Genomic DNA, 22,869 nt, shown 5'->3' with positions numbered 1-22,869 from the left:
CTCGCCTATCGCGAGAGTTCTGATTTCACGGCCTTGCAACAGCGGCTCCTGGCGGTCTGACGTTCACGCTCGCCGCCAGTCCCCGGACTGTCCCCACACGCTCGTTCCGCCGGGTTCTCGTCCCCGGCTGGCCTTGGGACTGTCAGCCCCGCTGAGGGTCCGTGCGAGGCCGCTCCTGAGCCGGCCGATTCCGATGCGAGAAGACCGGGGACGCCAGGAGAGCCCCCTGTCGAGCCCGCGGTTTGTCGGTTCTCTGGAGAGTCGGCCGCCGGGACTTGAACGCGGGCACGGGCTACGTGCGGGGCGGTAAGCTAGGCTGTCGCTTCCTCGCCCCGTCTGTGGACCTCAGACGCGTTCTTTTAGGACGTAAGACCCTCTCTTCCGCACTTAACACGCATTTGCTTGGTGTGGAATTGGGTCCTGACTTGAAATTCATGCATCAGAAGATATTTCAAGAGCAACAGGTTTTTTTCCACGCTTTTTCTTTTGACAAGGAAAGAAGAAAATCTTCACTAGTTCATACCGTTTTCCAAAAGAAAGGCCACGAGAAGAGTAACAAAGACACACTTTCAGAATAAAGATGGTCCTTGATTTGCATACCACGTTATAAAATAATTCAGTGTCATAAATAGTATAACTTCGTTGCATGCAGATGAAAACCAGGAATTGGAGCCACCCTGTTAGAATGCATTGATATAGCACTGGGTTTTGAAGCCAAACTTAAAAGAGTATAAAAACCGACTTCAGTTTACTAGATATTTGGGTGAGAGTCACTTAACCTTTAGCAAACTTAGGAGTATGCAAAGTCTAGAGGTATTACAATAGGGAAGAACAAGTCTGACTTCATATTGGATTCCCCCCCACCCCCGCCCACGTCTGTATTCCATTGCTCTTTTTACTCCTTAATAACTAAAAGGATGTTGCCTATAGCCTGAAATATATAGGGTGGCCCATTCTCAAGGATCAAACCTTTAAAGGTGTAACACTTTCCTATTCATAAAGAAAAAGTTGCAGAACAGAAAATAACACTTCTCTTGTTGGACACTCATGGGAACATCATGACCTGACCCACCTTGACAGCTATAAGAACAAAGGATTCTGGCACCAAGAAGTTGGCAACAACCAACCTAACCTTCCTTTTTTATAAAAAAGGCCTGAGTCCTGTCTGGCTTTCCAAATAAAATTGCTATTCCTTGCTTCAACAATTAATCTTTTTATTCATTGGCCTGTCTCGCAGCCAGCAGTAGGAGCTTGGACTCTGTTAAAAGTATGGTTTACATTGCTTCCTAAAGAACAGTGATTTTTCTCACTAGCCTACTGCCTTATACAAGACTGGTTTAGAGACCATAGGAAAGTCATACTATAAATACACGTACCCTTTTAGGTTAGTAAAATCAAGTATAAAACAATGTGGAAGAACTGAAAAGCTGGGTATTACATAGACTACACTTACCACCTGGGCTACAGCAGCCTCTCTGAATTCAGTAGGGGAGATCGTTTGGGTTTTTTTTTTTCAAACTTTTTATTTTGTATTGCAAGAGACCCCGTTTAATTCCTGGGTCGGGAAGATCCGCTGGAGAAGGGATAGGCTACCCGCTCCAGTATTCTGGCCCGGAGAATTCCATGGAGTGTTTAGTCCATGGGGTCACAAAGAGTCGGACAGGACTGAGCGACTTTCACTTTTGCTTTAATTCTTCCCCAAACCCCCTGCCCATCGAGGCTGGCACATAACATTGTGTAGAGTTCCATGTGCTGTATAATAGGTCTTTGGCTATCAGAAATGGTGTCTTTTTTTCAGTTTGGTTTCGTATAATACTATGTCCCTGCTCACCACCACCAGGTGAGTTCTGTGAATATATTTTTAGCTGAGGTATAATTAACATATATTAATTTCAGGACTATAACATAATGATTTGATGTTTATGTTGCAAAAGGATCACCACCTTAAGTCTAGTTAACATTTATCACTATACATAGTTATGAATTTTCTTCTTGTGATGAAAACTTTTTACTCCTTTAGCAACTTTCAAATTTGCAACAGTGTGATAAATTATCAATACCATACTATTTATTATATATACATACCATGCTGAATATATATGTATGCTGCTAAGTCACTTCAGTCGTGTCAGACTCTGTGCGACCCCACAGACGGCAGCCCACCAGGCTCCCCTGTCCCTGGGATTCGCCAGGCAAGAACCCTGGAGTGGGTTGCCATTTCCTTCTCCAATGCGTGAAAGTGAAAAGTGAAAGCGAAGTCGCTCAGTCGTGTCCTACTCTTAGCGACCCCATGGACTGTGGCCTACCAGAGTCCTCCGTCCATGGGATTTTCCAGGCAAGAGTACTGGAGTGGGGTGCTATTGCCTTGGGGTGCCATGTATATATACATATATATGTGTGTGTGTATATATATATATATATACTGGAGCAGGCATTGGCAGCCCACTCCAGTACTCTTGCCTGGAAAATCCCATGGATGGAGGACCCTGGTAGGCCGCAGTCCATGGGGTCGCTGGGAGTCGGACACGACTGAGCGACTTCGATTTCACTTTTCACTTTCACGCATTGGAGAAGGAAATGGCAACCCACTCCAGGGTTCTTGCTTGGCGAATCCCAGGGACGGGGGAGCCTGGTGGGCTGCCGTCTATGGGATCGCACAGAGTTGGACACGACTGAAGCGACTTAGCAGCAGCAGCAGTAGTATATATATATATATATATCCCCTCCAAGCATTTTGTCCCCACCCCACCACCCCACCACTCCATCCCTCCCCTCCCCACTAATGTGTTCTCTGTAGCTCTGAGCTCTGTTGTTTTGTTTTTAGGTTCCATATGTAAGTAAGATCATAGGGTGTTTGTCTTTCTCTGGATTAATTCACTTAGCATTATGCTCTCAAGGTCTATCCATATTCTTGCAAATGGCAAGGTTTTGTTTTTTTTATGGCTGATTAATACTCCATTGTCAGAGAAGGCAATGGCACCCGACTCCAGTACTCTTGCCTGGAAACTCCCATGGATGGAGGAGCCTGGTGGGCTGCAGTCCATGGGGTCGCTAAGAGTCGGACACGACTGAGCAATTTCACTTTCACTTTTCACTTTCACGCATTGGAGAAGGAAATGGCAACCCACTCCAGTGTTCTTGCCTGGAGAATCCCAGGGACGGGGGAGCCTGGTGGGCTGCTGTCTGTGGGGTCACACAGAGTCAGACATGACTGAAGTGACTTAGCAGAGCATAGCATAATACTCCATTGTACATATATATGTATGTACATATATGCTGCATTTTCTTTTTAAATTCATCCATCAGTAGACATGATTGTTTCCATATCTTGGCTTTTATAAATAATATGGCAATGAATATGGGAGTGAATCTATCTTTTTGAGTTAATGTTTTCATTTTCTTTGAATAAATACCCAGAAGTGGAATTACTGGATCATATAAGTGGTTCTGTTTTTAAATTTTGGAGGAACCTCCATACTGTTCATGGTGGCTGCACCGGTTTACATTCCTATCAGCAGTGTCCAAGGGTTCTTGAACATTTCTCCACACTGAGCATTTCTCTACATTTTCACCAACACTTGTTATTTCTTGTCTTTTTGATAACAGCCATTCTAACAGGTGTGAAAAGATACCTCATTGTGGTTCTGATCTGCATTTCCCTAATGACTGGTGATATTGAGCATCTTTTCATGTATCTGTGGCCATCTTGTATGTCTTTGAAAAAAATTATCTGTTCAGATCTGTCCATTGTTTAATCAGATTGTTTGTGGGTTTTATTTGCTACTGAGTCGTATGAGGTTTTTAAAAATATATTTTGGATCTTAACCCTCTAGCAGACATATGATCTGCAAATATGTTCTCCCCTTTAGTAGCTTGCCTTTTTGCTTTGTTGATGGTTTCCTTTGCTATGCAGAAGCCTTTTTAGTTTAATGTGGACTCGTTTATTTTTGTTCCTGTTGCCTTGGCTTTTGGTGTCAGATCTGAAAAATCAGCACCAAGACTGACGACAAGGAGCTTACTACCTATGTTTTCTTCTAGGAATTTTATGATTTCAGGTGTTACATTCAAGTCTGTAGTCTATTTGGGGTTGGTTTTTGTGCATGGTGTTAGACAGTGGTCCAGTTTTGTTCTTTTGAATGTGGCTGCCAGTTTTCCCAGCACTGTTTATTGAAGAGACAGTCCTCTATTCATTCAGTGTTCTTTGCTCTTTGTTGTAAATTAATTGACTGTATAAGCACTGGTTATTTCTGGGCTTTCTACTCTGTCCCATTGATCTGTGTGTTTGTTTTCAAGCCAATAACATACTGTCTTTTATTACTATAAGTTGGTCATATAGTTTGAAATTGGGAAGCATGATGCCTCAAGCTTTTTTCTTTCTCAAGATTGTTTTGGCTATTCTGAGTCTTTGTGATTCCATACAAATTTTAGGATTGTTCCATTTCTGTGAAAAATCCATTTGGAATTTTGATAGGGATTGCATTGAATCTATAGATTTCTTTTGGTAGTATGGACATTTTACCAATATTAATTCTCCCAAAACACAAGCACAGAATATCTTTCCATTTATTTGCATTTTCTTCAGTTTCTTTCATCAGTGTCTTACAGTTTCAGTGTACAAATCTTTCACTTTCTTGGTTAAATTTATTCCTGAGTATTTATTTCTTTTGGTATTTTATCCTATCATATTCCCTACCATAAATATTATTATACATTTAAATAGTTTTATTTTTTAATGTCCTATAATCTTAAAGCTCTGTGTGTAAAGAAAAAGTTATGGAATGAATTATCACTGCAATTAGTATTAATAGAAATTTGACTTAAGACACCGCTGTTAGAACTTTTCAACATGTCTCATCTGTCCCTTAAGTCTTCTCATAGTCAGTTAAGAGATTGCCCTTCTTTTTAAAAATTCCTTATTTCTTTATTTTTGGCTGCTTTGGGTCTTTGTTGCTGGGTGAGGACTTTCTCTAGTTATGTCGAGTGGGGGCAACTCTCTAGTGACAGTGCATGGGCCTCTCATTGCCGTGGCTTCTCTTGTTGCGGAGCACGAGGGGTCTAGAGCACACAGGCTTAGTAGCTGCCGCTCTCGGGCTCAGGAGTTGCGGCTCGTGGGCTTCAGAGCTCCAGGTCAGTAGTTGTGGTGCATGGACTTAGTTGTCCCTCAGCATGTGGAGTCTTCCCGGGCCATATTTTTCGAGCAGAATATGGGCCTGATCTGATTTGTGACTTGAAAAGATCACCCTGGCTTCATATGGAGGCAGATGTGGAAACAGGGAACCCGTTGGGAAGGTATTACAGTAGTCACGATGACATGATGTCAAGCATCTTTTCATATACTGATCTGCCATCTCTATATCTTCCTTGATGTGTCCAGGTCTTTCACCCATTTTAAAAATTGGGTTGTTTGCTTCCTGATTATTGAATTTTAAGAGTTCTTTGTATATTTTGGATAATCAGACTCTATCACATATAACTTTTGCAAATATTTCTCCTAGTCTGGACTTGTCTCATTCTCTTGACCTTTATGTTTATCTTTTAATGTTCACAGGGTTAGTAGGCATGACCCTTCTTTTACTTCTGATGTGTCTTCTCCCCTTTTTACTGGTTATCCTAGAAAAGCATTTGTCAATTTTATTGATCTTTTCAAAGAACCAACTTTTGATTTCCTTGATTTTCTGTTAATTCTCTGCTTTCAATTTCATTGATTTCTGCTCTAATTATTATTATTTCTTCTCTTCTGCTTACTTTGAATATATTTGCTACTCTTTCTTTAGTTTCCTTCAGTGGAAGCTTAACATATTGATTTTAGATGTCTTCTTTTCTAACATTCAATGATATAATTCAGTGTTACAATTTCCCTCCAAGCATTGCTTCTACTGTATCTCATAAATTTTGATAGGTTATATTTTCATTTTCATTTGATCCTAAATATTTTTATTTCTCTAGATAATTTTTCTTTGACCCATGTGTTATTTAGAAGTGTGTTCTTTAATTTTCAAATATTTGGCGATATTCCAAAATACCCCCAAATATTTTAGAATATTTCTGTTATTGATTTAATTGGTTTCTACTGTGATCAAAAGCCATATTTTGTATGTCTGTTCTTTTAAATATGTTATGGTGTGTTTCGTGTCTTTTGATATATATACCTGTCTTTTGATGTACATACACATGCATGTTTCCTAGATGTAAACCTTCGAGTAAAATTGTGGATCACAAAATAAGTGTATATTTGGCTGTAGTGAATACTGATAGACAAGTTTTCCAAAGTGGCTGTAACAATTACACCCCCCACCAAGCATGCACTAGAGTTCCATGTGTTCCACAGCTTTGCCTTTGCTCTGTGTTACGTTTTAAATTCTGTAGCCATTGTGGTGGGTGTGTAGTAGTGTCTCATTATAGTGTTAATTTGCATTTCCCTGATGACTAAAGCAGTTAAGCATGTTTAACTGCGTGCTCAGATGCTCAGTTGTGTTTGACTCTTTTGTGACCCCATGGACTGTAAACCACCAGGCTCCTCTTGTCCATGGATTTCCCAGAGTGGGTTGCCATTTCCTTCTCCAGGGGATCTTTGCTGACTCAGGGATCGAACCAAAGTCTCCTGCACTGGCAGTAGATTCTTTTCCACTGAGCCACCTGGGAAGCACTATTTTTTCTTGTCACTTAACTTCAGTTCAGTTCAGTCACTTCAACCCCATGGACTGCAGCACACCAGGCTTCCCTGTCCATCACCAACTCCCGGAATTTACTCAAACACGTGTCCATAGAATCGGTGATGCCATTCAACCATCTCATCCTCTGTTGTCCCCTTCTCCTCCTGCCTTTAGTCTTTCCCAGCATCAGGGTCTTTTGCAATGAGTCAGCTCGTTGCATCAGCTGGCCAAAGTATTGGAGCTTCAGCTTCAGCATCAGTCCTTCCAATGAATATTCAGGACTGATTTCTTTTAGGATGGACTGGTTGGATCTCCTTGTAGTCCAAGGGACTCTCAAGAATTTTCTCCAACACCACAGTTCAAAAGCACCGGTTCTTTGGTGTTCAGTTTTCTTTATGGTCCAACTCTTACATCCATACATGACTACTGGAAAAACCATAGCTTTGACCATACAGACTTTTGTTGGCAAAGTAATATCTCTGCTTTTTAATATTCTGTCTAGATTTGTCATTGCTTTTCTTCCAAGGAGCAAGTGTTTTTTTAATTTCATGGCTGTAGTCAACATCTGCAGTTTTTTTGAAGCCCAAGAAAATAAAGTCTGTCACTGTTTCCATTGTTTCCCCATCTATTTGCCATGAAGTGATGGGACCAGGTGTCATGATCTTAGTTTTCTGAATGTTGAGTTTTAAGCCAGCTTTTTCACTCTCCTCTTTCACTTTCATCAAGAGGCTCTCTAGTTCCTCTTCGCTTTCTGCCACAGGGGTGGTGTGGGTTCTTTACCACTGAGCCACCTGGGAAGCCCTATCTTTTCCTGTCCTCATTGGCTTTTGGATCCCACTTTGGTCAAATGCTGTGTGTCTTTGGTCCCCTCCCTCCCCGCTTCTACTGGATTGTGTTTCCTTATTGCATTGTAGCTGTTGTTGCTATATTCTGAATATGAATTCTTTGTTTGATAAATCTATTGCAAATATCTTCACCTACTCCCTGGGTTGTTTTTAATCCTCTTCATAGTGTCGTCTCATGAACAGAATTTACTTTTAATGACATCCAGTTTATCAGTCTTTCCCTTTGTGTTTGGTGTTTTCTAAAAGTTGATGTCATTGTCATCAACCTGATTTTACAGAGAAGCTAACAGAAGTGCTGGGCACTGGTGCTCTCAGGGCCTGGAGGAAAGCGAGGCAGACCCTGGGCAGCAAACAGCAGTCACTGTCTGCAGATGTGCCCAGGAGGTGCATGACTCTTAATCCCTCCTCAAGTTTTTATCCCTAGACACTCACCTAGTCCTGGCCCTCCCAAAGTCTGAAAAGACCCCTCTAGGTTTATCCCTTTAGGTCTAGACTAGGCCAAAAGAATTTTAATTGTATTCTCTGAATTTAGAAGTCAAGTAACTAAAATCACTTTTTCTTCTCCAGTAAAATAGAGCTAAGTGATCATCCTGCTCGGCCTACCTAACACTGACAGCTGATGAAAGGTACCAAGGCCTCTGCTTTGCTTAAAATGTTCTCAATTTTCCTGGATAGGTGACTTTGAATGAGCTGCGCTCAGAGTTTGAGAAGCAAAAATCCCTGGTGGCTCAGTGGTGAAGAACCCTCCCGTCAATACAGGAGACCCGGATTTGATCCCTGGGTCCGGAAGATTCCCTGTAGAAGGAAGTGGCGATCCACTCCAGTATTCTTTACTGGGAAATCCCACGGCCAGAGGAGCCTGGCGGGCTACAATACATGGAATCACAAAAGAGTCGGACACGACTTAGCGACTAAAACAACAACTTGCTTTACAAGAGGATCTTGGGAGCCTTCCAGGAGCTTTCCAGAGGGTGGAGCGCCTGGGACAGGCAAAGGAGGGGCCGGGAGGTGTTTCCCGGGCAAGGAGGTCCCGCAGGCTTTTAAACGCGGCATCCGCGCGAAAACCCGGATCCAGGATCACCGGGCCTGGACGCGCTCGGGGTTATTATCCCTTCTCTCAAATCTCCTCTCCGAGTCTTCGCTCGAGCTGCGGCTGGGAAGCGAACCGAAAGTGAAAAACTGCGGGGCTGCACCCGGCAGAGCGCACCTCCTTCTCCGCGCTGCGGTGAGTAGCATCTTCAAGGTCTTTCCTGAGCGATGGCTTGGTGGGAGCAGGGTCTCGGTGCGGAGAACCAAAAAGAGACTTTAAAGAGGCGCGCCGAAGCTGAGACTCTGCTCACCGAACTCACAGCCCCAGGGAAACCTCTTTGTGCCCAGAAGGGAGTGTGTGTCCTGAGAAAGTATCCGCGTCCGCTTTGGGAAGCCTTGGGCAGCGCTTTCCAGGGACCCTCCCTGAGATGCAAACCCATCTGGCTGCTGAAAAGCACAGGTGGGAGGGAGGTGATGTGCGGGGGCCTCGGCGAGAGCGGTTTCCCGCCCGCTCCCCCGTCCCCGCACCTCCCCCCAAGGAACGTTTCGCATCCCTCCCCGGTCTGCCACCATCTTCCCAGCCCCACTAACTCCAGAATCTAACTCCACCTCTGTGCGCTGTGAACAGCTTCCTTCTCCCTGTCTTGAGTCGAGCATCACTTGTTGCTAGAATTGTGTGCTGAAGTAGGAGCGAGGCTGGCTGTCCAGTTGGGGAGAGCGTTGCCTATTTAAGGCAGAAGATGCTCTGGGAAAACCCCGGATCTGCAGGCTTTGCCTACGATATGCAAGCCATTTCTTAAGTATTTTGGTACCCGATTAGCATCCTCAGAATAGAACACATTTTATGTAAGCTATGGAAAGAACATTGGCGTGATTTTAAGACGTTTCCTGGGACTCTTAATGATTCTATAATATGTAGCAAATGCCACGCAAAATGACTGTTTTTCTTAACACCATGGCTCCAGCAGGCTGCCCCCTCCAAACCCCCAACACCACCAACAGAATCCCCCCCTCACCCGCGTCCGCACAGCGGTCAGAGATAGTCAGGGAGAGTAGTATTCATGTCCGGACTTGGGTTGTTTATTTCAGTTGAGGGCTAGGTGCAGTTTTGAATTTGGCAAGTTGGTCTTCAGGACCTCGCTCCCCTTTTATGTCCTCCATTCACTGAAGATGAGACCCGCCCCCACCCCTGACGCTCAGGGCCACTCGTGGACGTGTTAGTGACGTCACTCTACAACTGGGGCATTGTTTCTCCTGCCCGGCCCACGTGGTCTCTAGAGGAGGACCTGGATCCTGTCTCTCTGCCTTGAATAAGCAACCCCGGGTATTTGCACAATGAAGTGGCAGAGAAACCAGTCTAGCCTCAGTGTTAGAACTTTCTCCCTCTCCTGCCTGAAGAGGAGGCTGCATCTTTTAAGTCAGCCCCTTTTTTGAAATTGCTGTGGTGACTTCATTTGCTGCCTTCCTGCTAGATGGCAGTGTGTAACAGTGAATTTAAATACACAGTCTCAACCGTTACTGTTCTTATGGCTCATCTTTTACTCTTCAGTTTAAAAAAAAGTAGTTTTCAAGTTTTATCTTACCACAAACAACATATTTGAAAAAAATTTCAAACCAGAAATAAAGTTAGGAAATAAAGAAAATGAACATATTGTTTTGACAAACAATGATGTTATTCATATAAGTGTAAGCATTGCTCAGTTTGCAGGCATTTCCAACCCATATTTAAATACTTTCTAAATTTGGAATGTAAAAAGTTGATTTCAGGTGCTCTGTGATGACCTAGTTGGGTAAGAGGGGTTGGGGGTGGGAGTGAGGTCCCAGAGGGAGGGGATATATGTACACATGTAGCTGATTGACTTCATTTTGCAGCAGAAACTAATACAACATTGTAAAGCAATTATATTTTTTAGAAAAGAATTGTTTTCAGTATTAAATCCAGTACCTATTTCACATACTGCTTAGCATTCTATTAATACAATAAACATTTGTAGTAGAGTTCTTGACTATGAATTTTTTTAAATTAAAAACAATTAAGTTCATCTTTATTGACAGTATTTTTCAGATATTTATTTACTTGAAAATAAGATCTCAGTTTTTAAAAGTAATGCTGAATTAGTCAAAAGGAGAATGAAGATCAAGTAACCCTAAATTGTCATATGAAATATTTCTTGTTTTATATTTCCAGAAATCTTTAGTTTGTGATGACTCCACTTGTCCCGATTACTGTCTCTTTACTTGATTGGCTTTTCTTCTATGGAGTGTTCCTGGGCACTGTTCATGAGATCAGAGAACTTAATTTTGGGATGAAGATCCCCAGAAGATCATTTGTTCCAGCTCTTTGTTTTTGGGCACATGAAGTATTAGCCAGATTTTATCATGTTATTTGATTGTTTCCTCACTCATGATTACAGGAATGATCAAAGCAGCTGAGGAATTTTAGTTCCTATCTTTGCCAGAAAGGAAAATTGTTACAGAATAACCAGTAAGACCTTCCTGGAGAAAGAACAGTTATAAAGAACACCTTCCAAGGAAAAAGCAGCTCAGCTCTTAGTGTCATACAGAATCTTCCCAATAGTGGACCCCCGTCTTCCATTTAAAAAACCTATTGTTTTTGAATGCTTCTGTTTGGGTCTTCATGTCAGTCTTTTTGTTTAGTTCTTTAGTGGGTTTGTTTTTATCTAGAAACTAGACCCACTAAGTGAGATTGTATTAATACTGTATACCTTGGGTGCTTCAGTTTGTGTCTGGAATTTAAGAATTTAAGAATGGCATCACTTTCAGGAGTAGAAGAATGAAGGTGCTCATGCTGCCACTTCCATCCTCCCATTAATCTTTTTTATTAATACAGTCTTTTTTTTTTAATTAAAAAAAGGGTATTTATTTATTTATTCGGTTGCTCTGGCTCTTAGTTGCAGCATGTGGGATCATGGGAGTTCTCTAGTTGCCACATGCAAGTTCTAGTTCCCCAGCTAGGAATTGAACCTGGCACCCCTGCAATTGAGAGTATGGAGCCTTAGCCAGTGGACCACCAGGGAAGCCCCTAATCACCAGTCTTGATTCCAGCAGCTGCCAGTATCCCTTTCTCTCTCGTGAGTCTCTGTTTGTCTCTCCTGCAATGTGTGCTTGGTCCAAGAGGATGACCCTCCCAGACAGAAATCTGTAAGGCAGAGCACCACTCAAAAAAAAAAGAAAAAAAAGCTCAACAAAGTATGCAGTCCATTAAAAAAGAGTGAGGAACACATTAACACAAATAAGCGTTAATAAAGAAAATGAGACGAAAAGGGAAACTGTGGAACCACCACACCATGCTCATCAGGTGCCCAAGGGACAGTCTTTCTGCAAATTAACAACACTGGTCAACTTTTTAATGTTCAACGGTTATTTTATATTCATCCAATAAAGCAGCTTTAAAGAGTTGCCTAACCTCCCCCAGCATTCTGTCCACTGATGTAGTAGAAATAAGCCCAATGAATGGCCATATATCATCTGACCTGGCACTAGGGTGGAGTAAAGCTTCTCAAAGCAGATAGCCTTGAATGCCCAGAATGGCTCTGAAAGAGGTATGGGTCTTGCAGGTAGGGACCAGAGCACAGAACAAGAAACTATATTCCACGAACAGTTAGAACAAAGGGCTTGTCAGGTAGAAGGTGGAGAAGTAGGGCGGAGTCCAGAGACTCTTGTTTTCTAAGCTAATGAATTTGGTCTTTATCTTGAACACTTGGCATTGAAATCCGTTGATGGATTTTAATCAGAGGAGAGATACCCAGTCTACATTCCAACAACATCTCTGAGCTGAGTGGGGGATGCTAGCAGGTCAGAAATCCTAGTTATCAGACTTTTGATTTTTTTTTTTTCTTTGCCACACCAAAAAGCATGTGGCAGCCTAGTTCCCCAACCAGGGATCGAACCTGACCTAGAAACACAGTCTTAACACTGGACTGCTGGGGAAGTCCTTATCAGGCTTTTGGAGTCAGCAAGTAGGAATAGATATGGAGTGTTGGTGAAGTCAAGTAGAGTCAAAGGCAATTAGTTCAAAATTGCCTGGAGATTTGTCCAGAGGCCCTTAGACTTTCCTAACTGCCTGCCATGTCATCTGTCTTTCCTAGGACAGCAGCCCCTACTTAAGGGATGCTCCGAGGATTTTATATATTATGAAATGAAAACATCTTGGAATGTTTTCGTTTGAGAAACGACACTTTGGTGTGAATAACATGTCTGGTAATTAGACATATTCCTTCAAAAGACTCCCCCTGGCATAACCTCAAACTCAGTTAAGAGTCAATTATTAACCCAATGACTTCCCTGGTGGCTCAGACGGTAAAGCATTTGCCTACAATGTGGGAGACCTGGGTTTGATCCCTGGGTCGGGAAGATCCCCTGGAGAAGGAAATGGCAACCCGCTCCAGTATTCTTGCCTGGAAAATCCCATGGACAGAGGAGCCTGGTGGGCTACTGTCCATGGGGTCGCAAAGAGTCGGACACGACTGAGCGACTTCACTTTACTATTAACCCAAATGACTCACCAGTTACTAGAGGAGAGAGGATCTAAGACTTCCCAGAGCTCCCTGGTGGGTGTCACCCAGGGTTGGCTACTCATTTTCCACTCAGGACCACAGGGCAGAAATCACCTGAGTCCCATGGCTGAGACCCTTGACCCACACCGGGGACCAGCCCTGCATGGCTGGGGCCGTGTGGGAAGCTGGCATCCTCAGGCTGCTAATTCACCAAGATGTCCAGTCTCCCTCCTGTCCATTTTAATTCAACATAAAACAGAGAACCTGGAAATGATTTTGGGCTGAAAGTGTTGCTGCTTTTAACGGGACAGCCCTTGCAGGACTATGCAGTGGTGACTCTCAGCTCCAGACCCCTCTCCAGGCGGCAGATGGCCGGCCCCAGGCCGTGTGCATGGCCCAACGATGCGTCTCAGAGCTCAGCGCTTGGGTCAGGCGGGTCGCTTAGTGAGTCCACTTCAGCTGTTATCGACCTGGTTGAGCAAACACACACTGCTCCAGCCTGAGAAGGGGTGTTCTGGGGGGGGCTCTCTTAGAAGTGAGGGTCTGAGATTCACCCTGAGGGCGATGAGGAAACAGAAGAGAGCTTTCTTCTTGGGGTCCCTTTGTCTTAGAGCTTGTCGGCCTTCAGGGTGCTCTCTGCAGGTCCATCTGTCCCCCCTGTCAGGGAACCGCTGATTTGATGACAAACTCCCGGGTAACTCGTGCAGTATGTGTATTAGATTGATGTGCCCCAAGGCCTGGTTGGCTGCTGCCTGCTCTAAATCATCAGACCAGCTACCCTAGCTGATTCTGTTCTTTAGTGCTGGGTGTTTACCCACAGCTCAGTCCTCGAGACCGTACTGTATACATCTCATTTGGGAACTATGACCTCTATTGAGATTCTTTGGATGAAAGAGATTTTTGTAACCTTAAATTCTTCTGGCATGATTTGTGAAAAAGTGAAAGTGTTAGTCGCTCATTTGTCTCTGAATCTTTTGTGCCCCAGTGGACTGTAGCCCTGTATCCCATGACTCCTCTGACCCATGGAATTCTCTAGGTAAGAATCCTGGAGTGGGTTGCCATTTCCTTCTCCAGAGGATCTTCCCAACCCAGCGATGGAACCCGTGTCTCCTGCGTTGCATGTGGATGGTTTACCTGCTACGCCACCAGGGAAGCCCAGAATGAGAATCAGAAGAGCAAACGTTTCTTGGATATTTCTTTTGTGTCAGGCTCTGAAATAAGTGTTTTATCAATTTTACCTCATAGAATTGTCACAGTAACTCTCTAATTGGGCACCTCTATGACCTGTATTTTGGGAATTGAATCGTGGAATCACCGACAGTCTGAGGAGTTGAGATTTGAATCCTGGCAGGCTGACAGGAGCCCGTTTTCCTAGACCCTGTGGATTGTAAGACTTCCGCGGATGAAAAAAAAAGAGCTTTTGGCTGTCTCTGAGACCAAGAGTCATTTTGTTGCTGAGGGGAAGAAACAGCCTGGACTTAAAAGTTGATCAAGGTAGATGCGTGAGAGGGTTTTAAAACCAAGGTTTTAAAGCAGAATTCTGCATCACTTGTGTATTGCTCATTGGATCTTCAGTTCCATATCTGAGAGGTGTACAGTCAGATCTTAGGACCGGGCCCTTGGAGCACACCCTTCCTCTGAAATGTGGATCCTTGCTCTCCTCTGAACACAGTGTGGTTTGCTCAGCATGTTTGACTTTAGGGAACCCCAGGGATAAGAGGCATTCTGTGGGACTATTTAGTTCATTTGAAAAGCTTTTGGAAAAGACCATCCATTTCAGATAGATGGACACCTTATTCCAAGACATCCAGAGAACCATACTGCCCACACAATCCACTGCTTTAGTGCACTTGGTGTAAAAGACTAAGCAAATATGGGGCTGGTGCACTGGGACGACCCAGAGGGAGGGCAGGGGAGGGAGGAGGGAGGAGGGTTCCGGATGGGGAACGCGGGTATACCTGTGGCGGATTCATTTCGATATTTGGCAAAACTAATACAATATTGTAAAGTTTAAAAATAAAATAAAATTTAAAAAATAAAAAATAAAAAAAAGACTAAGCAAATAAAGCAGTAATCTAAATTCCTTATGTTGTGGCCAAAGTGGTTTTCCCTGGTGGGAACTGAGGTTAGTCAATCATTTGCCATTTCTGAGCAAAGCCTGAAACTTTTGTTCTTTCCCTAATTTTTACAGGACTGAGTGGACAGTCACGGCTATTTCTGCTCCACTTCTCTGTTCTTTTGAAACTTAGATGAAAGGAAATGATCACATGTCAGTGACTTTTGGAATTCCAGTCTGATGGCAAAGAAAATTAAGTGGAAGCATCATTTTAGTCTCGGGACCTGATTGTCGATCTCTCACTCTCCTCTAATGGACTGTATGACCTCGAGCAAGTCTCTTCACCTCTCTGGTCTTGGTGTCCTTATCTATGAGTGAGGTGTTAGGTCTAAATGATCCCAAAGATTCCTTTTAGTTTTAAAGCTTTTTGTTTCTACACTGCAGCCCTGCAAGACTGCATTAATAAAATCTCCTGTGCTAAGGCCAAACTATTGTTCATTTGTTACAGATATTTTTTGGATGTCTTCTGGTTTAAAGAATCCCCAGCTGCTCTGATGATAGCTTAAGAAGACTGCATGCTGTTCCCTTTCAATGCCAAGCCGGGCGCCCTCAGAACCTCACTTCTCAGTCCTTCATGGAGCCGGGGTCCCAGCAGGAATGGCAGCGGAGGAAATTGGCACGCAGATGGTTCCTCCACGTGAAGTTGTCTTGGTCTGCGGGCCGACTCGAGAACACCTGGTAACCAGGCTCGCCCTCTGTCAGTCACCCAGGGCAGGGCAGCATGGTGCGGATTCAGAGGGGGAAGCTTTTGGCATTTTGCCTGTGCGTCATGGCTACCGTCTTTCTGCTCATCACACTCCAGGTACCAAGAGCTTGGGTCGTGTAGTGTTGATTCCTGGGCCTCTACCCCTACCCCCACCCCCATCCCATGCTCGCCAAGGACTTTACTTTTTGCTTCATCTCTCAGGGTCAGGATGTTCTGTCTAAGGCAAGAAAAATACTTTCTTTTTATAACATATGAAATTGAGATTTAGTGAGTGGATGTGGTAGGTAGAAACAAGATCAGTGAGTCGGGAAATCAGTTTGTGACGCGCAGGATCCTAGTTTTAAGATTTTTTGGATGTGGACCATTTTTAAAGTCTTTATTGAATTTGTTGCAATATTGTTTCCTGGTTCGAACCAGGGATCGAACCCACAACCTCTGCATAGGAAAGTAAAATCTTAGCTACTGGACCACCAGGGAAGTCCAGAGTCCTGGTTCTAGTAGGGCCCTGTCGGTCTTGTTGGCTGAAGACAGCTCTGAACAAAGAAGCCCTCAATGTATCCATGGGGACTGCCTAACAGCCCAAATTGTGCTACTGATGGTGAAATGCAGTTAAGATCCAGATGAAGGTTTAGCTTGAATGACTTCCTCCCAAGTCTTGACCCCTTCTGAAAGATGCCATTCTTAAAGAAGCAGTGACTATTCCAAGGACACCCTAGTTTGTTCTGCAGAACACAAATGTCAGCGTTAATAAATTTGTTGGTAGTAGGGTGAATAAACTGAAGCATTTCTTCAGTCCTCCCATTTATCTCATATGGTTGGTTCTTCTGAACTTCATTTGCTGATTTCAAAGAAAAATAAAAATTTCACAGTGAAGGTAACATATAAATATGAGTTCAGATTTTTTAGCCCCCACTTGTGTCCCTCCTGTCCGTTTCAAAATCCAAAAGGACTTTTAAAGATTACTTGTGGATATGAGTAGTTCACATACAGGCCTGATGGAGACAAAGCGTCCTCTGGGCGTTTTATTCTGGAGGATTGCCCTTCTCCTTGCTTAGGACTGAATGAACAAATGCTTACACCAACACTTTGGCAAGTAGTCTGCACTGTTTCCACCACCTTCCGCTGCCAGGTTGAGATTCTGATCAGAGCAGACCCCTGTCTCTCTGTCTCTCTTGGAGGTAAGGATCTAGGACCTGCTTGAGCTGGAAAGGCTGCAGTTTTCTGCTTCATTCTGTGGGAAATTATGAGAAAGCTTTGATCTTACTAGACATTTGACCTCTTTTCCAGGCTTGAGGAATGCCTGTGTACAAGTGAAGAATTTTGCTTTTGATGTCAGAATAAATTACCATGCTTTTGGTAGGCATGTCCTCTCTAAGTTTCCAGAATAGAAGAGGTAGTAGTGTGTCTACTGGAGCTGAACCTTTGCCTGGATCTTGATTGCAGTTTGCCCTCGGTGGTCTGATTTGGGGTGTTACCCAGTCCTCATGGATACATTGAGTGCTTCATTGTTCAGCGTTGCTGTAATACTATTTTTATTTGAACACTATAAAATGAACAAATATAATGCCTGTATATTTAGTGTCGTAGTCTGTTCACAGGTTGGAAAAGAATTTCCAGACACGAGGCAGAATGAGAGGAGAACAGAGTTTATTAGAGTGGGGGACGCTATTAGAACAGTGGGCAGGTTCAAGGGAGAGCCGACCCCTTTTGTGGTCTCCGCAATACGGGAGACCTGGGTTCGATCCCTGGGGTGGGGAGATCCCCTGGAGGAGGGCATGGCAACCCACTTTGGTATTCTTCCCTAGAGAATCTCCATGGGCAGAGGGGCCCGGCAGGCTACAGTCCGTGGGGTTGCAAAGAGTCGGACATGACTGAGCGACTAAGCATAGCACAGCACAACCAATTTTTGTAGCCTCAAGACAGAGAAAATTCCTGCTGGAAGGGTAACATGAGATGATTGGTTAGGATGCTAGAGGGTAGGTATTTTTACCTAATATAAGGTCAGGGGGTTCCTGGCAATGGTTGCTATGGTGCTTAATCAGTTCCAGAGATGACCTTGGTGTAGGGGTCCACATCTGTGCCCTTGGTACAAGGCCGTACACCTGTGACCTTGGTAGAGAGCTCCACATTTAGGACCATTCCTGTTTTTACTGGCTTTTAGACTAGGCAAGGTGAAATAATTTGCCATGTAGGTAGGGAAAAGGAAGGCTAAATTAAAAAAAAAAAAATCATGTCATGAATCCTGTATTAGTTTGCTAGGGCTGCCATATATAAAGTACCAAAGACTGGGTTGGGTGGCTTACACAATAGGAATCTATTTTCTCACAGTTGTGGAGGCTAGAAGTCCAAGGTCAAGGTGTCAGCAAGCAGGGTCGTCTCTCTGAGGCTCCTTCTTGGCCTTGTGGATGGCTGTCTTCTCCCTGGGTCTTCACACTGTCCTCTTCCTATACTTCTCTGCATCCCCGTCTCCTCTTTTTCTACAGACACCAGTCATATTGGATTAGGGCCCACTCTGATGACCTCTTTTTAACTTAATTGCCTCTTTAAAGACCCTGTCTCCTAGTTCAGTCACATTCTGAGGTGGGAGGGGTTAGGGCTTTAACATGAATTTGGCCAGGGGGGCGGGGGAGGGGGCACAGTCTAACCCAGGACAAATCTTATAACATGATTAATAATCTAAACTTGAAACAAGCTAAACTTTCATTGACTTACAGTTAAACTAAAGCATTGTGATTCTGTGGAGGAAGTCATTCATCTGAGACACTGTTTTTGATTCACATTTAACTATATTTTGTATATAGTATCTGTAGATTCTTTGGGTGTATGGTATCTTTACTTTTTTTTTTGAATTTTATCTACCTTTCAGTTGCACATATAACTGATGAAATCATTTTACAGCAAATCTAAGACATATTATTTCACTTGGACTTTCTTTAATGTGATTCTCTTACACAGGGGCCCCCAGTGTCCAAGATCTAATGCCTGATGATCTGGGGTGGAGCTGATGAAATAATAATAGATATAAAGTGCACGACAAGTGTTATGTGCTTGAATCATCTCGAAACCATCCTCCCCCCAGTTTCCTTCCCCAAGTACGTGGAAAAATTGTCTTCCACGAAATCGTTCCCAGGTGCCAGAAAGGCTGGGGAACCACCGCTCTCACAGATGGGAACTTTAAATTTAGTATAACCATATGACTGTTGTCATACATACTCAGCAAAATTAATATTACTCAGGACCATCTATGTCTCAGGCCATATTAAAGTTTCCCCAGTTATCTCAAAAAAACTTTTAACGGGTTGATTTGAATCTGGAGTAAACAAATCCACATTTTGAATTTATCTCAAGTTTTGTGGATTTTTTTCTATAAAAGTTTCTTCTGCCCCACATTTTATTCCATGTCATGGGTTTGTGGAAGAAACTAGGTCATTTGTCATTTTGAATTTCCCAGATTTTGGATTTGGCTGATTTTCTCCTCATGGTTTTGTTTAATATGTTCCTCTGTGCCCCGTATTTCTTACCACCTGGTACTGATGTCTGAGGCTAGACATTTTTTAAAAAGCTGTTTTGGTAGGACAGTCTCTCCTTAAAGCAATCCCTGTTATTTGGATATGACCTTATGTCTCGCACAGTAGATGCTGATGAGAAATGTGGAGTAAAATTTGTCTTCAAAGTTATACCCATGGCTTTCTCAACATGATTCTTTAAAGTCGCTGGTTGTACATTCGCAGGGAAAGGTTGGGTGAAAATATAGAGCATGTGTGGCTAAAGTCAACACCATTCCATCAAGCTCTGGGGAGTAGCCGTCTTATTGCCGTGCTGTGCTTAGTCACTCAGTCGTGTCCGACTCTTTGTGACCCCATGGACTGTAGCCCTCCAGGCTCCTCTGCCCATGGGATTCTCCAGGCAGGAACACTGGAGTGGGTTGTCATGCCTTCCTCCAGGGGATCGTCCCACCCCAGGGATCAAACCCAGGGCTCCCGCACTGCAGGCAGATTCATAAAAGTGCCAGGGATACTGTTGGCAAGGGTTTTTAGTTTTCAGTGACAGTTTTACTGTTCCAACGATGACTTTAGTGTCACAAATGATTCATGCTTTTTTCAAGGCTAATAGAATTCTTTCCTCCTTTTGGAATACTGTGTGGCTTTTTGCCAAGCGGCTCTTAATAGTTTTTTGGCCTTGGATCCCTCAGAGAATCCAGTGAACATTATAGACCCTCCCCTGGGAGTTACAGACCCTCCGTCACATCAGTGGTCAGGGGCCCTTTTCTGACACCAAAGGTAGCAAATGCGTAAAGAAGACTCCTCCCTTGGCTGCTGAGAGTGGGGCCTGAGGGCCAACAGATAGTCTCCTCTGTTGACTGGTGGAGCAGTTAATACATGAAAATATATCTTCTTTTAACTGCTTTATTCTTTGCACAGTCTGACTATTAATGTTTTGTTATGTATGATGCAGACCATCCTCTACTTTTATACTGCTCTAACATATTTTGTAATTGTTAGAAATATATTCCTTTTTTTTGTAATGCATTATATTCGTTTGTATTACATTTGTTTGCCATCTGAGTATCAAACCTTAAAGTTTGATGAAATGGCAGCAGTTTTGCTTCTGATTTTCCTCTGCCCACCCGGCCCTCCAGATTACTTTGATTGGTGGCCTTGCTCTCCAGAACCCAGACTCTCTGTCTCTTTTTTAAATTTACTTATTTGGCTTTGAATGTGAATGTATGTCCTCAGCAGTGTCTGACTCTTCGCAACCCATGGACTGTAGCCCCCCAGGCTCCTCTGTCCATGGGATTTCCCAGGCGAGAATCCTGGAGTGGATTGCTATCTCCTTCTCCAGGGGATCTTCCTGACCCAGGACGGAACCTGCATCTCCTATGTCTCCTGCATTGGCAGGTGGATTCTTCACCCCTGAGCCACCAGGGAAGCTGTACCAGGTCTTGTTAATAGTTGTGGCACGTGAGATCTTCGATCTTTGTTTTGGCAAGCGGGATCTTTAGTTGTGGCCTGTGGGATCTTGTTCCCGACCAGGGATGGAACCTGGGGCCCTTGCCTTGGGAGCATGGAGTCTTAGCCACTGGACCACCAGGGAAGTCCCCAGACTGTCTTGAAATACATAAAAAACATGGTTTTAAGTGAGAAGGAGCCCAATACTATGCCATCTCCATGCCATGGTGGATATTATTGGACTTCCAAGGTGGCACTAGTGGTAAAGAATCTGTCTGCCAATGCAGGAGATATAAGTGACCTGGGTTCCATCCGTGGGTCAGGAAGATTCTCTGGAGCAGGAAATGATGACCCACTCCAGTATTCTTGCCTGGAAAATTCCATGGACAGAGTTTTAAGTGAGAAGGAGCCCAGTACTTAGGCCATCTCCATGCCATGGTGAATATTATTACAAACATAAGACCCACGTTATGATACCTTTGAAAAGTGAAAATGAAAGTCGTTCAGTTACGTCCAACTCTTTGGGACCCCATGGACTATAAAGTGCATGGAATTCTCCAGGCCAGAATTCTGGAGTGGGTAGCCCTTCCCTTCTCCAGGGGATCTTCCCAACCCAGGAATTGAACCAGGGTCTCCTGCATTGCAGGCAGATTCTTTACCAGCTGAGCCACAAGGGAAGACCTATGATACCTTTAATTGTACTAAAAGGAAATCAATAGGATTTTTATAATTCACTTTCCCCATAATGTAATCTCCAGCATTAGCCAGATAATAGCCCTGACTCTTGCAGGTTTCATTAAGAGACACAACCACTTCTGGATTCTATATATGCCTACAAAATGGAGGAGAGATGTATCTGTTAAGTGTTTAGTAGAGAGACACGTCCTTGTTGGTAGATATTTTGGAGGCTATGTCTCTACCCTAATCCCCAGAAACTGTGATGTGTTATTTTACTTGTCTAAAAGAAAGAAAGTGAAAGTCATTCAGTCGTGTCTGACTTTTTGCGACCCCATGGACTATACAGTCCATGAAATTCTCTAGGCTAGAATACTGGAGTGGGTAGCCTTTCCCTTTTCCAGGGGATCTTCCCAACCCAGAGATTGAACCCAGGTTTCCCACACTGCAGGCAGATTCTTTACCAGCTGAGCCACAAGGGAAGCCCAGGAATACTGGAGTGGGTAGCCTGTCCCTTCTCCAGGGGATCTTCCTGATCCAGGAATTGAACTGGGGTCTCCTGCACTTCAGGTGAATTCTTTACCAACTGAGCTATTAGGGAAGCCCACTTGTCAAAAGGGATCTTGTGTATAAGATTATAGCGATACATCTGGAGGTGAGGAGATAACCCTGAATTATGTGTGCAGGCCTGGAGGAACCACAGGAGTCCTTAACAGAGGAGGCTCTTTCCTGGCCGTGGTCAGAGAGTGATATGACAGAAGAAGGGTCAGAGAGATGCAGCATTTCTTTTTTTTTTTCTTTTAACTAAAAAAAAAATGTATTATTTATTTTGGCCATGCTGTGAGGCATGTGGGGTCCTTCTTCCCCTACCAGAGAACAAACCCATACTCCCTGCAGTGGAAGCACAGAGTCCCAACCACTGTACTGCCAGGGAAGTCCCAAGAGGCAGCATTTCTGATTCTGAAGGTGGAGGAAGGGGGCCACGAGCCAAGAACTGTGGCTGCCTCTGAAAGAAAACCAAGAAATGAATTCCCTGTCCAAGTTTACTGAAAGGATCGTAGCCCTTCCAACACCTTAATATTCTTTCTGTATTTTTTGAGTGGACTCCACACACTGAATGGAAGACTTTAGGGGGCAGGGAAGGAAGCTGCTAGGGCACAGAGACAAGGATAAGAAGTCCCTCCAAATGGGAGTGGAGTGCCTGCGACCCTGCATTGCCCTGAGCATCTGCCTCCAGGGCCATGGCAAGAGTCCAGTCCATTAAGTACAGCATGCAGTCCTAGCACTTGGAGTCTCCTGTCCTTGTCAGCGAAGTCGCCAACACCTTTTAGCCCAGCAAGACCATTTCAGACTTCTAGCCTCCAGAACCAGTTTACTAT

At 43.8% G+C, this 22,869-nt stretch overlaps 1 protein-coding gene across 2 annotated transcripts in view; it reads left to right on the top strand.

The window, feature by feature from the left end:
• Nucleotides 1-8,366: 8,366 nt before the first annotated feature.
• FUT10 (fucosyltransferase 10) overlaps nt 8,367-22,869 on the top strand; it is a 132,845-nt gene continuing 118,342 nt past the window's right edge. The window contains exons 1-2 of one of the 2 annotated variants that reach the window (XM_027529709.1): nt 8,367-8,723; nt 15,609-15,962. In XM_027529709.1, the coding sequence (XP_027385510.1) occupies nt 15,882-15,962 (81 nt within the window). In that variant the 5' untranslated portion in view covers nt 8,367-8,723; nt 15,609-15,881. The remainder of the gene's footprint in view (nt 8,724-15,608; nt 15,963-22,869) is intronic. The other variant, XM_027529708.1, reaches the window with a different exon arrangement.

Source organism: Bos indicus x Bos taurus, chromosome 27 (genome assembly GCF_003369695.1).
Source record: "Bos indicus x Bos taurus breed Angus x Brahman F1 hybrid chromosome 27, Bos_hybrid_MaternalHap_v2.0, whole genome shotgun sequence".
In the NCBI taxonomy this organism is placed as follows: Eukaryota; Metazoa; Chordata; class Mammalia; order Artiodactyla; family Bovidae; genus Bos; species Bos indicus x Bos taurus.
The sequence above is the reverse complement of the archived record's forward strand: the minus strand, read 5'-3'. Positions and strand labels throughout refer to the sequence as shown.